Genomic DNA, 16,745 nt, shown 5'->3' with positions numbered 1-16,745 from the left:
ACTACCAAAAAGAAAAGAAAAAAAGACATGCCAATATCCTTTATGAACACTGATGCAAAAATCCTCAACAATATAATAGCAAAGCAAATTCAGAACCATACACCAAACCAAGTGAGATTTACTACTGGAATGCAAAGATGGTTCGACATAGGAAAATCAATGTATTATATCACATTAACAGAATGAAGAGAAAAAAACCACATGATTATCTCAATTGATGCAGAAAAAGCATCTGACAAATTTTAACATACTTTCATGATAAAAATACTCAACAAACTAGGGATAGAAGGAAAATATCTTGACATAATAAAAGCCATATATATAAAAACCCACCATAAACATTATACTCAATGGTGAAAGACAGAAAACTTTTCCTCTTAGATCAGTTAACAAGAGAAGGATGCCCGCTTTTATCACTTCTATTTATCATACTACTGGAAGTTCTAGCCAGCACAATTAGGCAAGAAAAAGAAGTAAAAGGCATCCAAATAAGGAAGGAGGACGTAAAATTAGGTCTGTGTGCAGATAATATGATCTTATATCTTGATGTGTCTTTTCTTGAGAATTTGGCACTTGAGATTAGACCAAGTGGTAGGTGCTTGAGTTAAGTTGGGGCTAAAGCACCCACACCAGGTGATATGAGAAATGAAGAAGCAAAAGAAGCCAAGAGAAAAGGAGGGAGGAAAGGGAAAAGAGAAGGAGCTGGTCAGAAAGGCTGAAAGACAGGTGGATACTAGAAGTTGCTTGACAACACCCTCTTCCAGACAGGTTCACTGGTGAATTCTACCAAATATTTAAAAAAGAAATAACACCAATTCTCACTATTCCAGAAAACAGAAGCAGAGAAAACACTTCTTAACTCAGTCTATGAGAGCAAGGTTGCCCTAATACCAAAACAAGAAAAAGACGTTATAAGAAAGGAAAACTACAAAATAGTAACGGTAATGAACATATATGTAAAAATCAACAAAATACCAGCAAGTCAAATCCAACAATGTATTTAAAAAAATTAAACACCGTGACCAAATAGGATTTATTCCAGGTGTGGCAAGGCTGGTTCAACATTTGAAAATCAATTAATGTAACACATCACATCAATAGCTAAAGAAGAAAAATATGATCATATCGATAATTACAGAAAAAGTATATAACAAAAATTCAAACTGATTTATGATTAAAAACTCTCAGCAAGCTAGAAATAGAGGGAAATGTCCTCAACCTGATACACATCTACCAAAACCCTACAGTGAACATCATATTTAATGGTGACAAACCAGTTGCTTTCCCATTAAAATCAGAGTCAAAGCAAGAATATCCCTCTTTACCATTTCTTTTTTTTTTTTTAAGATTTTATTATTTATTTATTTGAGAGAGAGAGACAGCCAGCGAGAGAGGGAACACAAGCAGGGGGAGTGGGAGAGGAAGAAGCAGGCTCCCAGTGGAGGAGCCCAATGTGGGGCTCGATTCCAGAACGCTAGGATCACGCCATGAGCCGAAGGCAGACGCTTAACGACTGAGCCACCCAGGAGCCCCACCTTTTTACCATTTCTAATCAACATCATACTTGAAGTCCTAGCTAACACAATGAGACAGGAAATGGAAATAAAAGATACACAGATTGGGAAGAGAGGCATACAAAACATGATTAGCTGATGTAAAAAAATCCAAAGAATCAATAACAAAACACCCTCTGGAACTAATAAGTGATTACAACATGGGTGCAAAATATGAGGTAATATTTTGAGAAATATTAGTTAACTGCTTTCTCATATACCAACAATAAACAACTGGAATTTGAAATTAAAAACACAGTACCATTTACATTAACATCAAAAAAAATAGGACACTTATGTATAACTCTAACAAAACATGTATAGGATCTATATGCAGGAAAAAAGTGAAAAAAATCATGGAAGATCTAAGTAAGAGGTATTTCATGTTCATGGATTGGAAGACTGAATATTGTTAAGATGTCAATTTTTCCTAGCTTGATCTGTAGATTTAGCTCGATCCCAAACAAAATCTTAGCAAGCTAGTTTATAGGTATTAACAAACTGGTTCTGAAGTTTACATGAAAAGGCAAAAAGACCTAGAATAGCCAACCAAACAGCCAAGAAGATGAACAAGTTGGAGAACTGATACCACCCAATTTCAAGTCTTACAATAAAGCTAACAAAAGTCAAGATTGCATAGTATTAGTGAAAGAACAGACACAGAGATCAATGGAACAATACAAAGGCCAGAAATAGACCCACACAAATATAGTCTACTGATCTTTGAAAATGGAGCACAGGCAATGTAACAGAGGAAGAACAGTCTTTCCAACAAATGGTACTTCAACAACTCGACATCCACATGCAAAACAAAAACAAAAACAAAAAATCTCGATATAAATCTTACAGCTTTCAAAACAGATCTTAGACCTAAACATATACTATAAAACTACAAAACTTCTAGAAGATAACATAGGATGAAATCTAGGTGACCCTGAGTTTGGAAACCTAGCATCATCCATGAAAGAAAATGTTCATAAGCCAGATTTTCTTAAAAATGTTCGCTCTGAGAAAGGCAGTTAAGAGAATAAAGAGTCAAATCACAAATCGGAAGAAAATATTTGCAAAACACATCTGATAAATGTATTCAAAATATGTAAAGAATTCTTAAAACTCAACAATGAGAAAAATAACCAACCCAATTAAAAAATAAGCAAAAGATCTGAACAGACACCTCACTGAAGAAAACATACAGGTGGCAAATAAACATATGAAAAGATGTTCATTCATCTTTTCACATTATGTACTTTTCAAAACTATGCAGCTTTATAGTACAAATACTGAAGCTTAAAATATGAAAAATTTTAAAAATCATTTAGGAGGTCAGGGGATCCCAGAAGAGGGGCAGACTGTGTGTGAGAATCTAACTATGTTACAAATGTATGAAATAATTTCACTGAAGGGGAGAAAGAGGAAAAGGTGCTGACCTAAGTAATTCTGGAAGGGAGTGGGGCTTCTAAGACTGAAGGCAAAAGGACCTACACACCAGCACTGTACTCGAGGGTTAAAAGTTCTCATACTGCTATACATGTATATTGGAACCGAACGATTCAGTAAATGGATGGCTGATACAAGGAGCTAGGTTTCTCACTGTTGGAAAGGGAATTTACAAATAAGCAAGGAGAGGAGGCTAGAGTGAGTCATGCTGGCAGTGGATTAGAGTTTGAGACATGAGTATGTTTAGCTTAATACAGGTGCAAACGGATACATGTAGAAATATTTACACCCATGTGTATATACAAAGGCTAGAATATACACACGCTTTCTTTTCTCTGTCATATACCTTTTAGAGGGCGTAAAAGAGGAAGCAACACCCTAGCAGCAACAAGCACACCTTCACCCAGATGTTGGTTTCTAACACCATTCTTCAATAAAAGGAACCAGGGCTCCTGATAGAAATGACTGACTCTAGGACTGGAGCAGAAAATACACAAGATGAGCCTGGAGCATCTGGTAGAGCCAGAAAGTAATGAAGTGCTCAAAACCAAAACCAAATAAAGCCCTGAACATTGATGGGAGTCTATCAAAGGAGCATAAGAGCCAACTAGAAGAGAGCCTAGTGGCCAGAGCTCGAATAATTTGAGCAACGGAAGAAATAAAGTAGAATTGGATTATAACCCAAAGTATAAAATACATACCATGAGTCCATACTGTTACAAATGACTGAATAAATTAACAACTGGGAAAAAGAGATAAACCTATTTATGCAGCTATCTCACCCTCAAGGATGTAGAACGTAACTCCCACTCCTCACATACGGGCTGTAGATAGTGACATCTTTCCAAAGGAGTCAATGTGCAGAAGGGAGAGGGCAAGAATAATTTTACAGTGGAGAAACCTGACAAATACTATCTCAATTTGCTGACCAAGGTCAACATCACTAGCTGTAAATCATGTTGGCAGTATGCATCCCTGACACAGGATGACGGAAATGGCACTTTACCTCTGTGGTCTTTCTCCTAAAAACCCACAACCCAAGTCTTATGAGAAACACCTTGGGCAAATTTCAGTAGCGGTTCATCCTGTAAAATGTTCTGTGAGTACTCCTCAAAGCTGTCAAAATTATCCCAAACAAGGAAAGCCTGAGAAACTGCCATAGCCAAGAGGAGCCTAAAGGGACATGACAATTAAATATAATGTGTTCTCCTGGATGGAACAGAACAGAAAAAGCACATTAGGTAAAACCTAAGAAAATCTGAACTATGGGCGTTGGCTCATCACGTAGCAATACTGGTTCATTAGTTTAGCACACGTACTGTACCAATGTAAGATGTTAGTAACAAGCAAACCTCGAGTGCAGCGGAACTCTTCGTACTATCGTCTCAATCTTTCCATAAATCCCAAACTGTATGTACTGAGACATAAAATTTATTTTTTTTAAAGTTAGCAATTGAAGTTTTAAAACGACGCTTTGTGGATTTGCAAGCCATACATCTAACCTACTTGGTTTCCACAGCCGTGATCCACTTTAATAGGATATCACCAATATGCAGAGGGGAAGGACTTCACTGTTTCTAAACTAAAAGTATCAGAGTGTATCGTATTCATCATGGTCTTATTAGCTTGCAGACTGACAGGTCCAAGGTTACATTTGAGCAGCTAATGGGAAACACAGAAGCAGAAGGGTGACTGTGTCTCCTTATCCCGGCACACAGACGTGTCCACCCTCCCCCTTAGACAGTCTCCTGTGGGCAACTGTACTTATCTCTTTGTCCCTCCAGCTCAACCTTGGAACTAAAATATGCTGACTGATTTATCTTGAGTCTGTTCCGTCTTTCCTTTGTTCAAAGTCAAGGAAACTCATTGCACTTTCTACTCCCACCCACTAAAGAAACTCCCTCTTACCGAGAGCAGAAACTCCTTTATCTAGAGTCTAAACATCACTTAAATGACAAAACTGTTGTGAAAAAAATAATCATCCATTATAAAAAATTCCAGTAACAATGAAGAAATGCTTTGCGTGTGATGTAACATATGACAATAACAAGATCACTGTAAATGGTGCAGATGACCATGGAGTACTCTGGGGATGGATAGGGTAATACAGATGATAATGGATTCTCCAGAGGCTGTTCCATGTTGTGAAAATCTTACTAATTTAATGCAGAATCTTTAAAGGTCATCTAAATGTAAATATTCAACCAACGCTTGAAATCCCTAGAATTTTTTTTTCTTTTAAAGAATTCACCTTACGCTTTGCACTACATGGTATCCTAGATCAGAGAATTTAAAATTTTTGAAATACATAAAGAAAGAAATGCCACAATGGAGGGATTTTCAGTGCTGGACTTTATGGCCACGCTCTTATTTCTGCCAGCCAACTTCACTAGAATCCGACAAGTATAGTACGTTCAAAAAGCATGGATCAGCGTCGGATTCCCACTGCAGAAACACAGAGGGCTTTGGCTAATCACGTAGCATACTACGTGGCCCATGCAGAAATGGTGAACAGGAAAACAACTGGATTTAACAGCTAGCAGGTCACTGATGACCTATGAAATAGCAAACTCAGTAGAATAAATATTTATTGAATGAATAAGTAATAAGGAAGAAGGTAAATACATTTCAAAATTAGCAAGGACAATGGAACAACATCTCTGCTTTCTGAAGGTAAGACCGCGAAGAAGGAAAGGAGAGGACAGTGAAGAGGCTGTCAGTTCACTCAACAATGAGACTCTACTGTGTCCCAGGGACTCCAGGAAGTGCTGGGGATGACATCCTTGTGTTCCAGGAACCCAGAGCTCCTTAAAGAAGGCAGCCTTATCAATGCGCTGAGAGAAGATCTGAGAGAAGTAGCCCCCAAACAGATTTGTTTTACAGTTTTAAGGAGGAGAAATTCGGCACATGAACTGGGGTGGGGCAGGGTGGTGAGTGCATCTCTGGCAGAAGAGGTATCTTGGGCAAGGTGGAAGAAAAAAAGCAACATGGCGGTACCTTGCAAAGGCCCAGAGAGGGCGCCTGAAACAAGGCCAAACAGGCCCTGATTGTGAAAGCCATTAAGAATCAAATAAAATATCTAGGTTTTTCTTTTGCATTCACTGTGAGACGTCCTGTTTCAAAAATATACCAGAGAAACAATAAGCTTGGCATTGGCCGTATAAACAATGAGGTCGTTAAACAGTCAATACCCACTCTGTTATTTATGAACTAAATGATTTGTTTTATGGATTCTTCTACTCTTTAGGTTTTCTTTTGTCTTTTTTCTGTTTATTTCCTTTGTTTGGTTTTTGGTTATAGCTCTGTTTTTTGTAATCTTAAGAAGGCATCCATTTGTGAACTGCTGGCCTACTTATTAAATGGGATCTGATGGGCTCTGATTAGGATCAGGCAAGGATATTTTCATGTAAGTTTCAGGAAAATCCAGGAACACTGCAGGGGCAGCCTTGTAACTATACTGGGTGACACTTCTAACATAAAGAAAGTCAATTCCCATGGAAATAATCTGCTAACAATCTACTAATAAACGGTGTTTGAAGTAGACTGCCATTACTGTTCTTTGAGGAGATACTAAACCAAAACTATAAATGTCAAAACTGTGGTCACAGACTTCTGTGCACTTCTCCTACCTCCCCCACTATACGGCTAAAATCCCTGGATATTATACATAAAACAAACATAAGAAGACTTTCAAGGTGGATATAAGAAGGCAGACTGGCTAGGGACCCCGAGACCTGAGGAACAACAAGAGTGGTGCATTCCCTGGGTTTTATTTTTGGCTCTTATATCCTGCACTGGGTGCTGGAGCCCAGAAGCCCGGCTGAAGCCTACAGTCCAGAAATACCAAAGGGCACAAACAGTGTTAAAAAAAAAAAAAAAAAATCTTAGAGCCCCATGAAAAACCCGCTTTTCTTAGCCAAAGGACCAGGAAAAGGGCAGCCTAGCTAGCAGGAAAGAAAACTTTTTGGCAATAACCAACCTAGGCCATGAGAAATATGCCCGATTCTCACCCCCAGGTCAGTCAGCACCTCGTGGGGATCCTAGACTTGAACATTTGCCCAGCCACGTTGAGCTGAACACTCCTCCTCGCGGCTGGGGAGCTCTCAGAGAAGGTGGAGTGGAGAATCCGGCCATCCCAACGCCCCCTGCGGTCTCAGGAGCACTGACATCCACCTGGCCGTAGCAAGGCGCCTCTCCCCACCCGCGCTAGAGTGGAGACAGAGGAAGCTTAGCAGAGAGCCAAGACTTTCACCCCCGCCTAGGGGCAACGAGGCCCCCATATCCGTCCCATACTGTCACCGGGGAGCAGCAATGAGGTGGTCCTTCCTCCTAGTCAGAGTGGTATCAGAGGTTCTGAGGGGAGAGCCTGCACTTCGACATCTGCTTGGCAGGACTGAGGGGACAGCAGCCCCCGACTCACCTAGGATGCCTGCACTGACTATCTGACCAAGTCTACCACTCCTCTCTCTCCCTTCACAGCTTTGTTTCAGACCCTCATTACTTCGCCCTCGGACAGTTGGACTATTACAACAGTTTCTAACTGGTTTCTCTTTTAGTCTTGCAGTTCATCCCCTGCTGGAGAAATTTTTCTGAAACTCCAATCTGGCTGTGTCACTCCCCTACTTAAAACCCTTCAGCGCCTGCCCATGTGTAGAGGAGAAGGCACAACTAGGCTGCCATTCAGCACCATCAGTGCTCTTGCCCCCGACCAAGCACCCCCTTCCTCTCCCTCCAACCCTTCTTCTGACCTCCGGCCATACCGAACTACTTGTCGTTCTCCCAACAGGCTAGGCCTCTGCGCTTCTCCAAGGGCCTTTCCTTGTACGGTTTTCTGCTTTAACGTCCTTCCCAGCTGGGCTGTCACTGGACATCCAGTCAAACGGCAACTCCTTCGTGAAGCCTCTCCTGAGAGTACCATCCCATCCCAAGTGCGCTCCCTTTGGGCTCCACTCTCTTCCATCGTTGCTCTGATTAGACTTTGGAGGCATTGATTTGCTTTGATAGTTGCCTTTTTTTCCTGTTAGACCATTCTTGAAGGCAGCCACTATTTGCTTAACTCATCCTTGTACTCTTAGCACCCACCATAGTGCCTGACACACCTTGGGTGCTCAACAAACGTGAGATGATGAGGGTCAATCTCAGCCTCTCTCCTCGTGCTGGCTCGGACCTGGTAGCTATGTCTGTTATTGCATTTATCACACTAAATTTCAGTTATTTGCTTGGCTTCTTCTGAGAACTCCCTGTGGATATGGGCAGAACCAAAAAAGAAGCCAGAAGGATGAAAACAGCAGATTACCTGAAAAGGAGCAACAGAGCAACAGCTGACTTTTCATCAGTGGAATTTATAAGACAAGAGAATATCTCTATTGTGTTGAAAGGCAACAAATGTCAACCTACAATTTTATCCCCAGCCAAAATATACGTTTCCAAACAAGAACAGAATTTTCCATCAGCAGACTCCCACTAAAATATATTTTAAAAAGTGTTTTCTGGGCAGAAGGAAAACAATTCCACATGGAGGGTCAAAGATGCAGAAAGGAACAGACAGCAAAACAGTGTTAAAGATGCATGTAAATCTAAACGAATCCTGACTATACAGGGCACTTAACAATATTCTCCTTATCCACATTTAGAATTAATGTACCCAAGAGTAACAGCATGTGAGGTGGGCAGGGAAAAATGGTAAGGTGTTCTCAGGTCCTTGCATTGCAGTTAGAGTGTAAAAGTACTCTTTACCATTCGACATTGATTAGTCGAGGACGCATACAGGCATTTCCAGTGCAACCACTGAGAGAACAGAAAAGAGTACATGACTCCCAACCTAATTAAAGGAAAACTGAGACCTATTGTGGCTGAGAAAATAAAGAAAGTACAGAGCAAGAGAGGGAAGAGCAGGGGTGCCTGGGTGGCACAGCGGTTAAGCGTCTGCCTTCGGCTCAGGGCGTGATCCCGGTGTTATGGGATCGAGCCCCACATCAGGCTCCTCCGCTATGAGCCTGCTTCTTCCTCTCCCACTCCCCCTGCTTGTGTTCCGTCTCTAGCTGGCTGTCTCTGTCAAATAAATAAATAAAATCTTTAAAAAAAAAAAAAAAAAAGAGAGAGGGAAGAGCAGTTTACGGAGCTGGAGAGGTAGACAAGCCTGATCATGTTGGGTCCTAGGGTCACATTAAGGATTCTGATTTTTACGTTAAAAGCAAAGGGAGGTCACTGAAGCATCCGAGCAGCAGAGGTCTATATTCTATACAGATGTCTTTGGCTACGATGTGAAGAACAGTCTCGGCGGAGGACGACAGAACTTCACCACCACAGTCAGGATTATTTCCAGAGCACTGCCTCTTCAATCAGATAATTTTTTATAAAGGCACTACCTTACCTAAGAGAACAGTGAGTGAAAAACTAGAAAATAAAATTCAGATTTTTTTGGCTTTAATTTTTAAGATTTTTGCTTTGTAAGTTAATTAGCTTTGTAGCTACTTTAATTAACATTTCAAATACCATGTGGCCTTTATTTCTCTGTTCCTTGATGTCCCAGAACATATTCTTCTGTCTAAATATTTAAGTCCGACAGACCATAGGTCAGCTACATACAATCTCACTGCAACCAAAGCACGAGAGCCTTTTAACCTGGTGTTTGTTGAGGCTAGAGGATGTGAAATTTTAATTGAGCAAATCTCGTGTTATTAAATGTCGTTAACCTGAGAAGCTGTTCGGGAAGCCAGTTAAGGTTTCTGGGGAGGATAAAATGTTCTTTCATGTTCAAATTAAGCCTGACTTTACTTGATAAAAAGCACTTATAGAAGAGGTACTCCATTCTTGACCTTTATTACCTTTTTGGTATTAATTTATCTTTATTGTGATTATAATTCACATGCCATAAAATTCAGCCTTTTAAAGTGTACAATTCAGTGATTTTTGGTACAGTCACAGAGATGGACAACTGACAGCACTCGATAATTCTAGAATATTTCCATCACCCCCAAAGAAAGTGGTCACTTCCCAGCCTGCTCTTCCCCAGTCTCTGGCAACCACTGATCTACTTTCTGAATCTATGGATTTACCTGGTTTGGACATTTCATACAAATGGAATCATAGAATATATGCCCTTTTCTGTGTTTTTTTTTTTTTTCCCACCTAGAATAATGTTGTCAGGATTCACCCATGTCCACTTTGTTTCAAAAGCATTTGTAATGGAGAACTCGAACAGAAACCCAGGTAGAGGAGTCTAACAAAACTCACTGTGCTATCATCTAATCTCAACAACAGCCATCCTATCTGAGGTGAAATGTTGGGGTCCAGGAGCCACAGCAAGAAAGAATTCTTGAGGTATCTTCAGTGCAAAAAGGGTGGTTTTAGTAAAGCACAGGGACAGGACCTGTGGGCAGAAAGAGCTGCACTGGGGTTGTGAGGAGTTTATCTATTTTCAAGTTGGGAGGAGGTTAGGGATAGTGTAAGTCTCTCAGGAACTTGGAAGCAAGGTTTCCAGGACCTTGAGGGGCTAGCTGCTTTTAGGAAAAAGTCATTTACTACTGTCTAGTAAAACCTTAGTCATAAACCCTTCAGCTGTATATCAGGGAGCCATATGTTTGGAGGATGATTACTAACAAAAATCTTGGGGGGGGGAGTTAGAGAAAAAGGAAGTTTCCAAAGGGATTTCCAATGTTAAAGAAGACTACAGGATCCTGGAGGTCGGGCTAATGTCAAGCTAAGGCTGCCTTTTGCCTTCAGCAAAGTATTAACATTGAAACAGTTGAGTTCCTAGAGGAAGGTCACCCTGCCTGTCCCAAGCACTTGTCAATGGGCTGTAAGTTGTAAGGAAGTTTAATTTTTTTTTTCTATATTTCTTTGGCCTGTGTTCCCACATCGTTACCCACATACCCACTGAGGGCTTCCTTAAGTCTGTTTTAGGAAAAGCGGCAAACAAGCAGATACCTGCCCTAACAAAGGGAGGAGAAACTAAAGAGGAAGAGAAGGAGCAGATAGAAGAATGCGTCGTTGAGCTCTTCTTACCCTTTTGTGAGCTATCAGGAGGCAGTTGGAATGTTCATGTTCACAGGCAATTTCATAGTCGGGGATCAGATCCACCAAGTCACGGACGAAGTGTATCACCTCCTCATGCCAGGGCACGTTGGCCATGGTGAGACTGCTTGCTGAACTCTCTCCGCAGTAGGTGACACCCTGGGGAAGCATTACAACGGTTCGAGATAATTACAGACCTATTTAAATGTCATCAAGCAAGAATGGCAGAGCCAGAAAGGCTTCTAGACATAATCCACCCAACTCCACCCCAGCCAATCCAATCCAACCCAACCCAATGCAAAGATGAAGACAGTAATAGTGAATTCGAGATGATAAAATCTGCTTAGGAGCTCATACAAGTAGGCAGGAGCTCCCAGGCCGATGCCCTCCCCACCCTGCCCCTGCAGTGCTTGGGTACCCTGCTACACGGGTCACAATCAATGCTGTCTGGGAACAGCACTGTATTTGAACCAATAATGTATCTTCTCGTTCAGATCCCTTTGTGCACTGTAACAGATTACTTCTCAAGGAATTATAATCTCCTAGACCAATAATGGAGGCATGGTTGACACCCACAAAAATTCAGTGAACAACTTATTCACTGGGAAAATAAGATGAGCTCCCATTTTCCAGTACAGTTTACGTTTGATAAGGTTGGTAAGGTTTTCCTGTAAAGGGCCAGCTCGGCATCCCTTTGAAATTATTCTTTAAGGAGATCACTTTGTAATGCATTTTATAAATGGATACCTATAAACACAGATTCATGCCAAACAAAATACATTTGTGACTATACATACATCCCTTTACACACTTGCATGTTAGAAGATTGTATCTCACCTCTCCAGAAATTCTTGAGTCGTACAAATGGAGGTAAACTGGCTTCTAAGTCTCTTGAACTCTCCCTGACAGCCCGGGCATATAGGACTCCGAAGTTTCATAATTAAGTTCTGTCTTTGGTAAGTTACATAATGATACTTTACTCTTAATAAGGATATCTTAACTTTGTAGCCTCTTTACTCCAGGAACAAACTTCCTTGACAAGTGTTTTGAATATTCTAGATATGCTACTACTAAGGACGGAATAACTGAAATAAAAAGACATCCACTCACACTCTCTCACACATACACGGATGCGAGTGCGTGTGCACGTGCAAACGTGCACACACGCACACAGACTGGAGGGGGCAGGGTGCCACTTTATGAAAAACCCACGGATGAGCACTGTGGAGTGACCGTGACCCTGCAGATGGTGGAGCTGGGAGTTGGCTGAAGACTCAGATGAGCTCTGCAAAACGCTCGGCTCCAGATGGCTGTTCAAAAACATGACTGGTACGCTAAACCGAGATGACCTTTGCCGAACATAAACTGGAGGCGCCCCAGCTTAGCCGCCATAAACAAGAGCATCTCCTCTATCAGCCCGATGATTTACAGAATTCATTAAACTGAGCTTGAGATTTAGGTGAACTTAAAAAAGCAAGTAATGTAAGTTTCAAAAATCTTTAGGTATGGCTGAAAAATTGTGCTAAATTTCCTCAAATGTATACAAAACAGAAAAAGGATTAATTGGTAGGTCAAATTAGTCATAAAAATGAACTTTATTTCAATTTAAGTGCTGTTTATGATATGTGAATTATATGAACAAGCACGTACATAGTAGCTAATACAAAGGAATTTATTTTTCATATCTAGAAAGTTCCCTGAAACAGAGGTTTTAGGTGAGATCTTACATTTATAACAAGGGTTTTGGAAAATATTTCAGTATTTCCTAATTCAGCAATATTAAATCATGGAACGTTAAACACAGACTTGGTTTGGAAAGGCAATGAGAAAATGAATGCCACGGCTATATTATTGCACCTCCACGTGACACTTTCCCAGACAAAATCCTCTGGGTAGGCAGCGCGAGCAACTTTCCGAACCAACCACAGAGCCCCAGTGTTCTCTGTGACAGAAGTGCTGTGGGCAGAAATCGGCCTCAGGGAAGCCCGAGCCCCCCTCAGTCAGGCTCTAATGCCCCCTTCTCTGGTGCTCCATCTGGTGCTGACCGATGACTTGCCCTGACTTCGTTCCTGATCACACCTTACCTAAATTGTCTAAAAATGCCTCTTTTTCTACATCACAGCTGTCTGCTACCTTCTTACCCTACCACCATCCTGCCCCCAGCCCATCTATGACCAGCACCAACTTTTCCCCTCACAACTTTGAAAAAAGAATGAACTCAAGGGGCGCCTGGGCGGCTCAGTCGTTAAGCGTCTGCCTTCGGCTCAGGGCGTGATCCCAGAGTTCTGGGATCGAGTCCCGCATCGGGCTCATCCACTGGGAGCCTGCTTCTCCCTCTCCCACTCCCCCTGCCTGTGTTCCCTCTCCCGCTGGCTGTCTCTCTCTCTGTCAAATAAATAAATAAAATCTTTAAAAAAAAAAAAAAAAGAATGAACTCAAGAAAACAGATGGGTACAAAGTGGCAACTGAAAAGCACTCACTTCAGAGTCTCTAGGTTGAGTGACAAGCAGACCCAAAGAAAGTTCCTGAAGAACAGGGCAGCTTACGCATGTCTGGGTTTGTAGTGGAAAGCACAACCCACACCATCCCATTGGTGCCTTTCAGATGGAACACTCTGCTCTAGGACACGGAGGCCCTAAGGTCTTTGGCTGCTTGGACAGTTTACCTGGGGATTCAAGGTCTGTGGGAAGAGCAGTATTTTGCCAGTCTGACTATTTGACATTTTAATTAAACTGACTGGGTGTCAAAAGACTCCTGATATTGTTTTTGTCTCCTATAGTCTGTTGAGAAATGTTGTCTTCATGACTTTTTGCACAACATACCCAAAACATGACACTCTGTCCTGAAAATGTTTCAACAGCTCTTCCCACAAAAACCCAGCCCCAGCGTCTCAGCATGGCACGAGGCCTTCCCACTGACTGCCCCACTCGGCATCCAGTCTTCACCTGGCTAAATTTTCCACCCTGTCTTTGATTTCTATTCAGGAACCCCTACTCCATCTGATCCCAAACTCATCATTACTGTGCATAGCTTTTACCAGATAACTGGTATAATTCTGTCTAAATTCTGAGCTTATGGAGGGAAGGGCTGCACCTTGTTCTTCTCTGTACCCCCAACCGACCTATGCTGAATGACCTAAAGATCAAGTCACATATTCTTCTATGTGTCATTAAACTCCAGAACCCTATTCTGGTCTAATATAAAATTTCACTCACATCATTCAGGATTCTTCTACTCTTTAATGACTAGTTATGAAGCAACTGATGAACACCAGTGAGGGACTGCTACATGAATAACTGGTAATTTTCTGTACCTTTGTGCAAAGGAAGGGAGTGAGGTCAGGCTAAGACATTTGTTTTACAAAGAGTACTCTGCAAGGATTGAGCTCTGGAGACGGTTACAGTGCCAAAATCGTAAGGGAGGTTTAAATCATCTGACAACAAATAATTACTGAGCACTTACTTTCTCAAGGTGCAATGCGAGGGAGAGAATATAAAGACAGTATTTCATTTACAAATGGATTGTGCTATGAAAGTTTCTCAATATGGCAGATGTTTATAACATGAAACACATTTTCCCAAACAAGCAAGCAAATAATGAGCACTAAGATTCTTGGGCTAGCAAATAAAGGCCTATTTAATTCTATGAAGCTAAAATATACGTTCATTTACAGGGAATAAAACAGAAAAATGTTTTATAAGACTAGCAATGAAAGAAAAGAGGGAACCCATATAATAAAGAAATAGCTTCTATTGATTTAGTTTAAATAAATGTGCTTAATGAAAAGTGATCTAAACATTTACTGAGTCCAGGCATGTATTATCCCACTGAATTCTCAAAACAAACCTATTAAAGCCTAATTTTAATATTGAGGAAATTTAGTCTCAAAGAGGATCAGTAACCTGGCCCAGGCTACAGCGGTACTTTTTAGGAATGTATCAAAGCTGTGCTCCTCCCCATTTCCCACAAGACTCCAGTGTGCGGGGACCAGGAGAGACACCTGCGCGCGCGCACATGCCTGGAAAATACAGAAGACATGAACAAGTACTGCGCTTGCTTCTGCAAGGAGCCCCAGGCCCACCACCAGCCTAGGGTCAATTTGTATGATCAATCTCACATCTTCAGGGCTTTTATGGGACGCTGAGGTACTATTAAAATTTTAATGCCACGCCCTTGTGAGGGTCAAGCCCTGGGAGACTTCTTTTTTTAATCAAGAGCACAGGCGAAGGACAAGCTTCCAAGCACCGTTCTGTGTCAGTGGGTAAATTTTATCCTAATTTGTGCTTTCACTGGAAGTGAAAGGGCCTAGTGTTCTGTGCTTCAGACCCAAGCCCCCATCCCTATCGGAGCTCCAAGGTACCACGAGGGTGGTCTCTCTTTTTCAAGCCCTGAAGGAACTTCCTTACGGACCTGACAGATGGCTATGCTCTCCAAAGTATGTTTATTTTAACGCGGTTACTTCTGTTTGTTTTTGGAGGGATCTGAGGTGACTTAGCCTACCATATTGCTAGCTCTCGTCAAATGTTTTTCAGAGAAGGCTTGTTATTACTATTTTTAAAACTCCTCCATTTTAGAAAATTTTTCACTTTAATTAATAAGGCAACAACAATGAAAATGCTTTTTTAGACGTTAAACAGTTTGACTCTATTGAACAGGAAAGCCTGCTTTTTCTCCTTTACTATTTCATTTCCATCACTGGAATTACAAAAGTAATGCACGCTCACTGTAATAATCCGCAGAGCATGGAAACGTGAAAAATAAAATCACTAAAGCCTTTCCCTGCTCTTCTTCTAAATACAACCCTGTGAACAGTCTTATATCCTTCCATACTTTTCTTATATATAAATATATCCAAACATATACGGTTAAAAATAATCAAATAATAAATATTATTCTAGAACTTGTTCTGCTTCCTAAGTATACCATATTCTGCAAACATCCCCTTTGCTACTTTAGTTTAAAAGGAAGATACTTCATTAACCTGCTAGACAAATAAGAGCTGATTTTAACAAAGCATGTGATCCAGTCCTCAACGCAGGCCATTTCTGCCTTAGGCCTTCTACAAGAGACGAGCAGATCACCACCATGCTTTCCCCCAAGACAAAGGTTATCTATTAGGTTATATTTTATCATTTACGCAAGGCAGTTAAAATTGAGATTAGATTACATATTTCTCTAAGAATTTTTAAATAAGATCTCTCCCGGTGGCTCATTTTACTTCTGTAGACTTTGCCTTGTTTAATAAGACCATCCATTTCCCAAACAACATATCCACAACAAATGTGGTATCTCTGGTGCTTTGATGAGGCCTGGCGCATGGACAGAGCTGAAAAATATCTGTTGGATGCAAGAGTAAAATGGTAAAATGGGACTCTTGTTTGAAAGAGACTATGTCATTATAACGTCTCAGCTGTGGACAGAAGGCTTTATTTCCGAGTTACGTTAATAGTTTGTCCAACGAAAAAATACCCATCAGAGAATTACACTGTTTACAAAGTAGCCACTTTTCTTTTAAAAATAATACTGGGTGATTCTTTTCTGTAAACGAGGAAGAAAGGAAAGGAGGAAGGGAGGGAGGGAGGGAGAAAAAAGGTGACCGTGTGATCCAGCCAACTTGCTTTATAATAGAGGTTTGACGGCAACATCGTTGGACGCAGCATTCTTTAACAGCTCAGTCATAAATTAAAACACCATGAATCCCTAAGGCTGGCAAGGTTTTCTTAAGCGGACACACACTGC

At 41.0% G+C, this 16,745-nt stretch overlaps 1 protein-coding gene across 4 annotated transcripts in view; it reads right to left on the bottom strand.

The window, feature by feature from the left end:
• The window catches only part of LOC113267757 (S-adenosyl-L-methionine-dependent tRNA 4-demethylwyosine synthase TYW1), a 226,705-nt gene that overhangs the window by 37,430 nt on the left and 172,530 nt on the right, over positions 1–16,745 (bottom strand). For all 4 annotated transcript variants that reach the window (XR_008960331.1, XR_007191247.2, XM_026515934.4 and 1 more), the window contains one exon: positions 10,998–11,165. Coding sequence is in view for 2 of the 4 variants with exons in the window: in XM_026515934.4 (XP_026371719.3) it covers positions 10,998–11,165 (168 nt within the window). In the remaining 2 variants the exon portion in view is untranslated. The remainder of the gene's footprint in view (positions 1–10,997; positions 11,166–16,745) is intronic.

The sequence above is a fragment of the Ursus arctos genome, unplaced genomic scaffold, assembly GCF_023065955.2.
Source record: "Ursus arctos isolate Adak ecotype North America unplaced genomic scaffold, UrsArc2.0 scaffold_2, whole genome shotgun sequence".
Classification (NCBI taxonomy): Eukaryota; Metazoa; Chordata; class Mammalia; order Carnivora; family Ursidae; genus Ursus; species Ursus arctos.
This window is presented reverse-complemented; position numbering and strand designations above follow the sequence as displayed.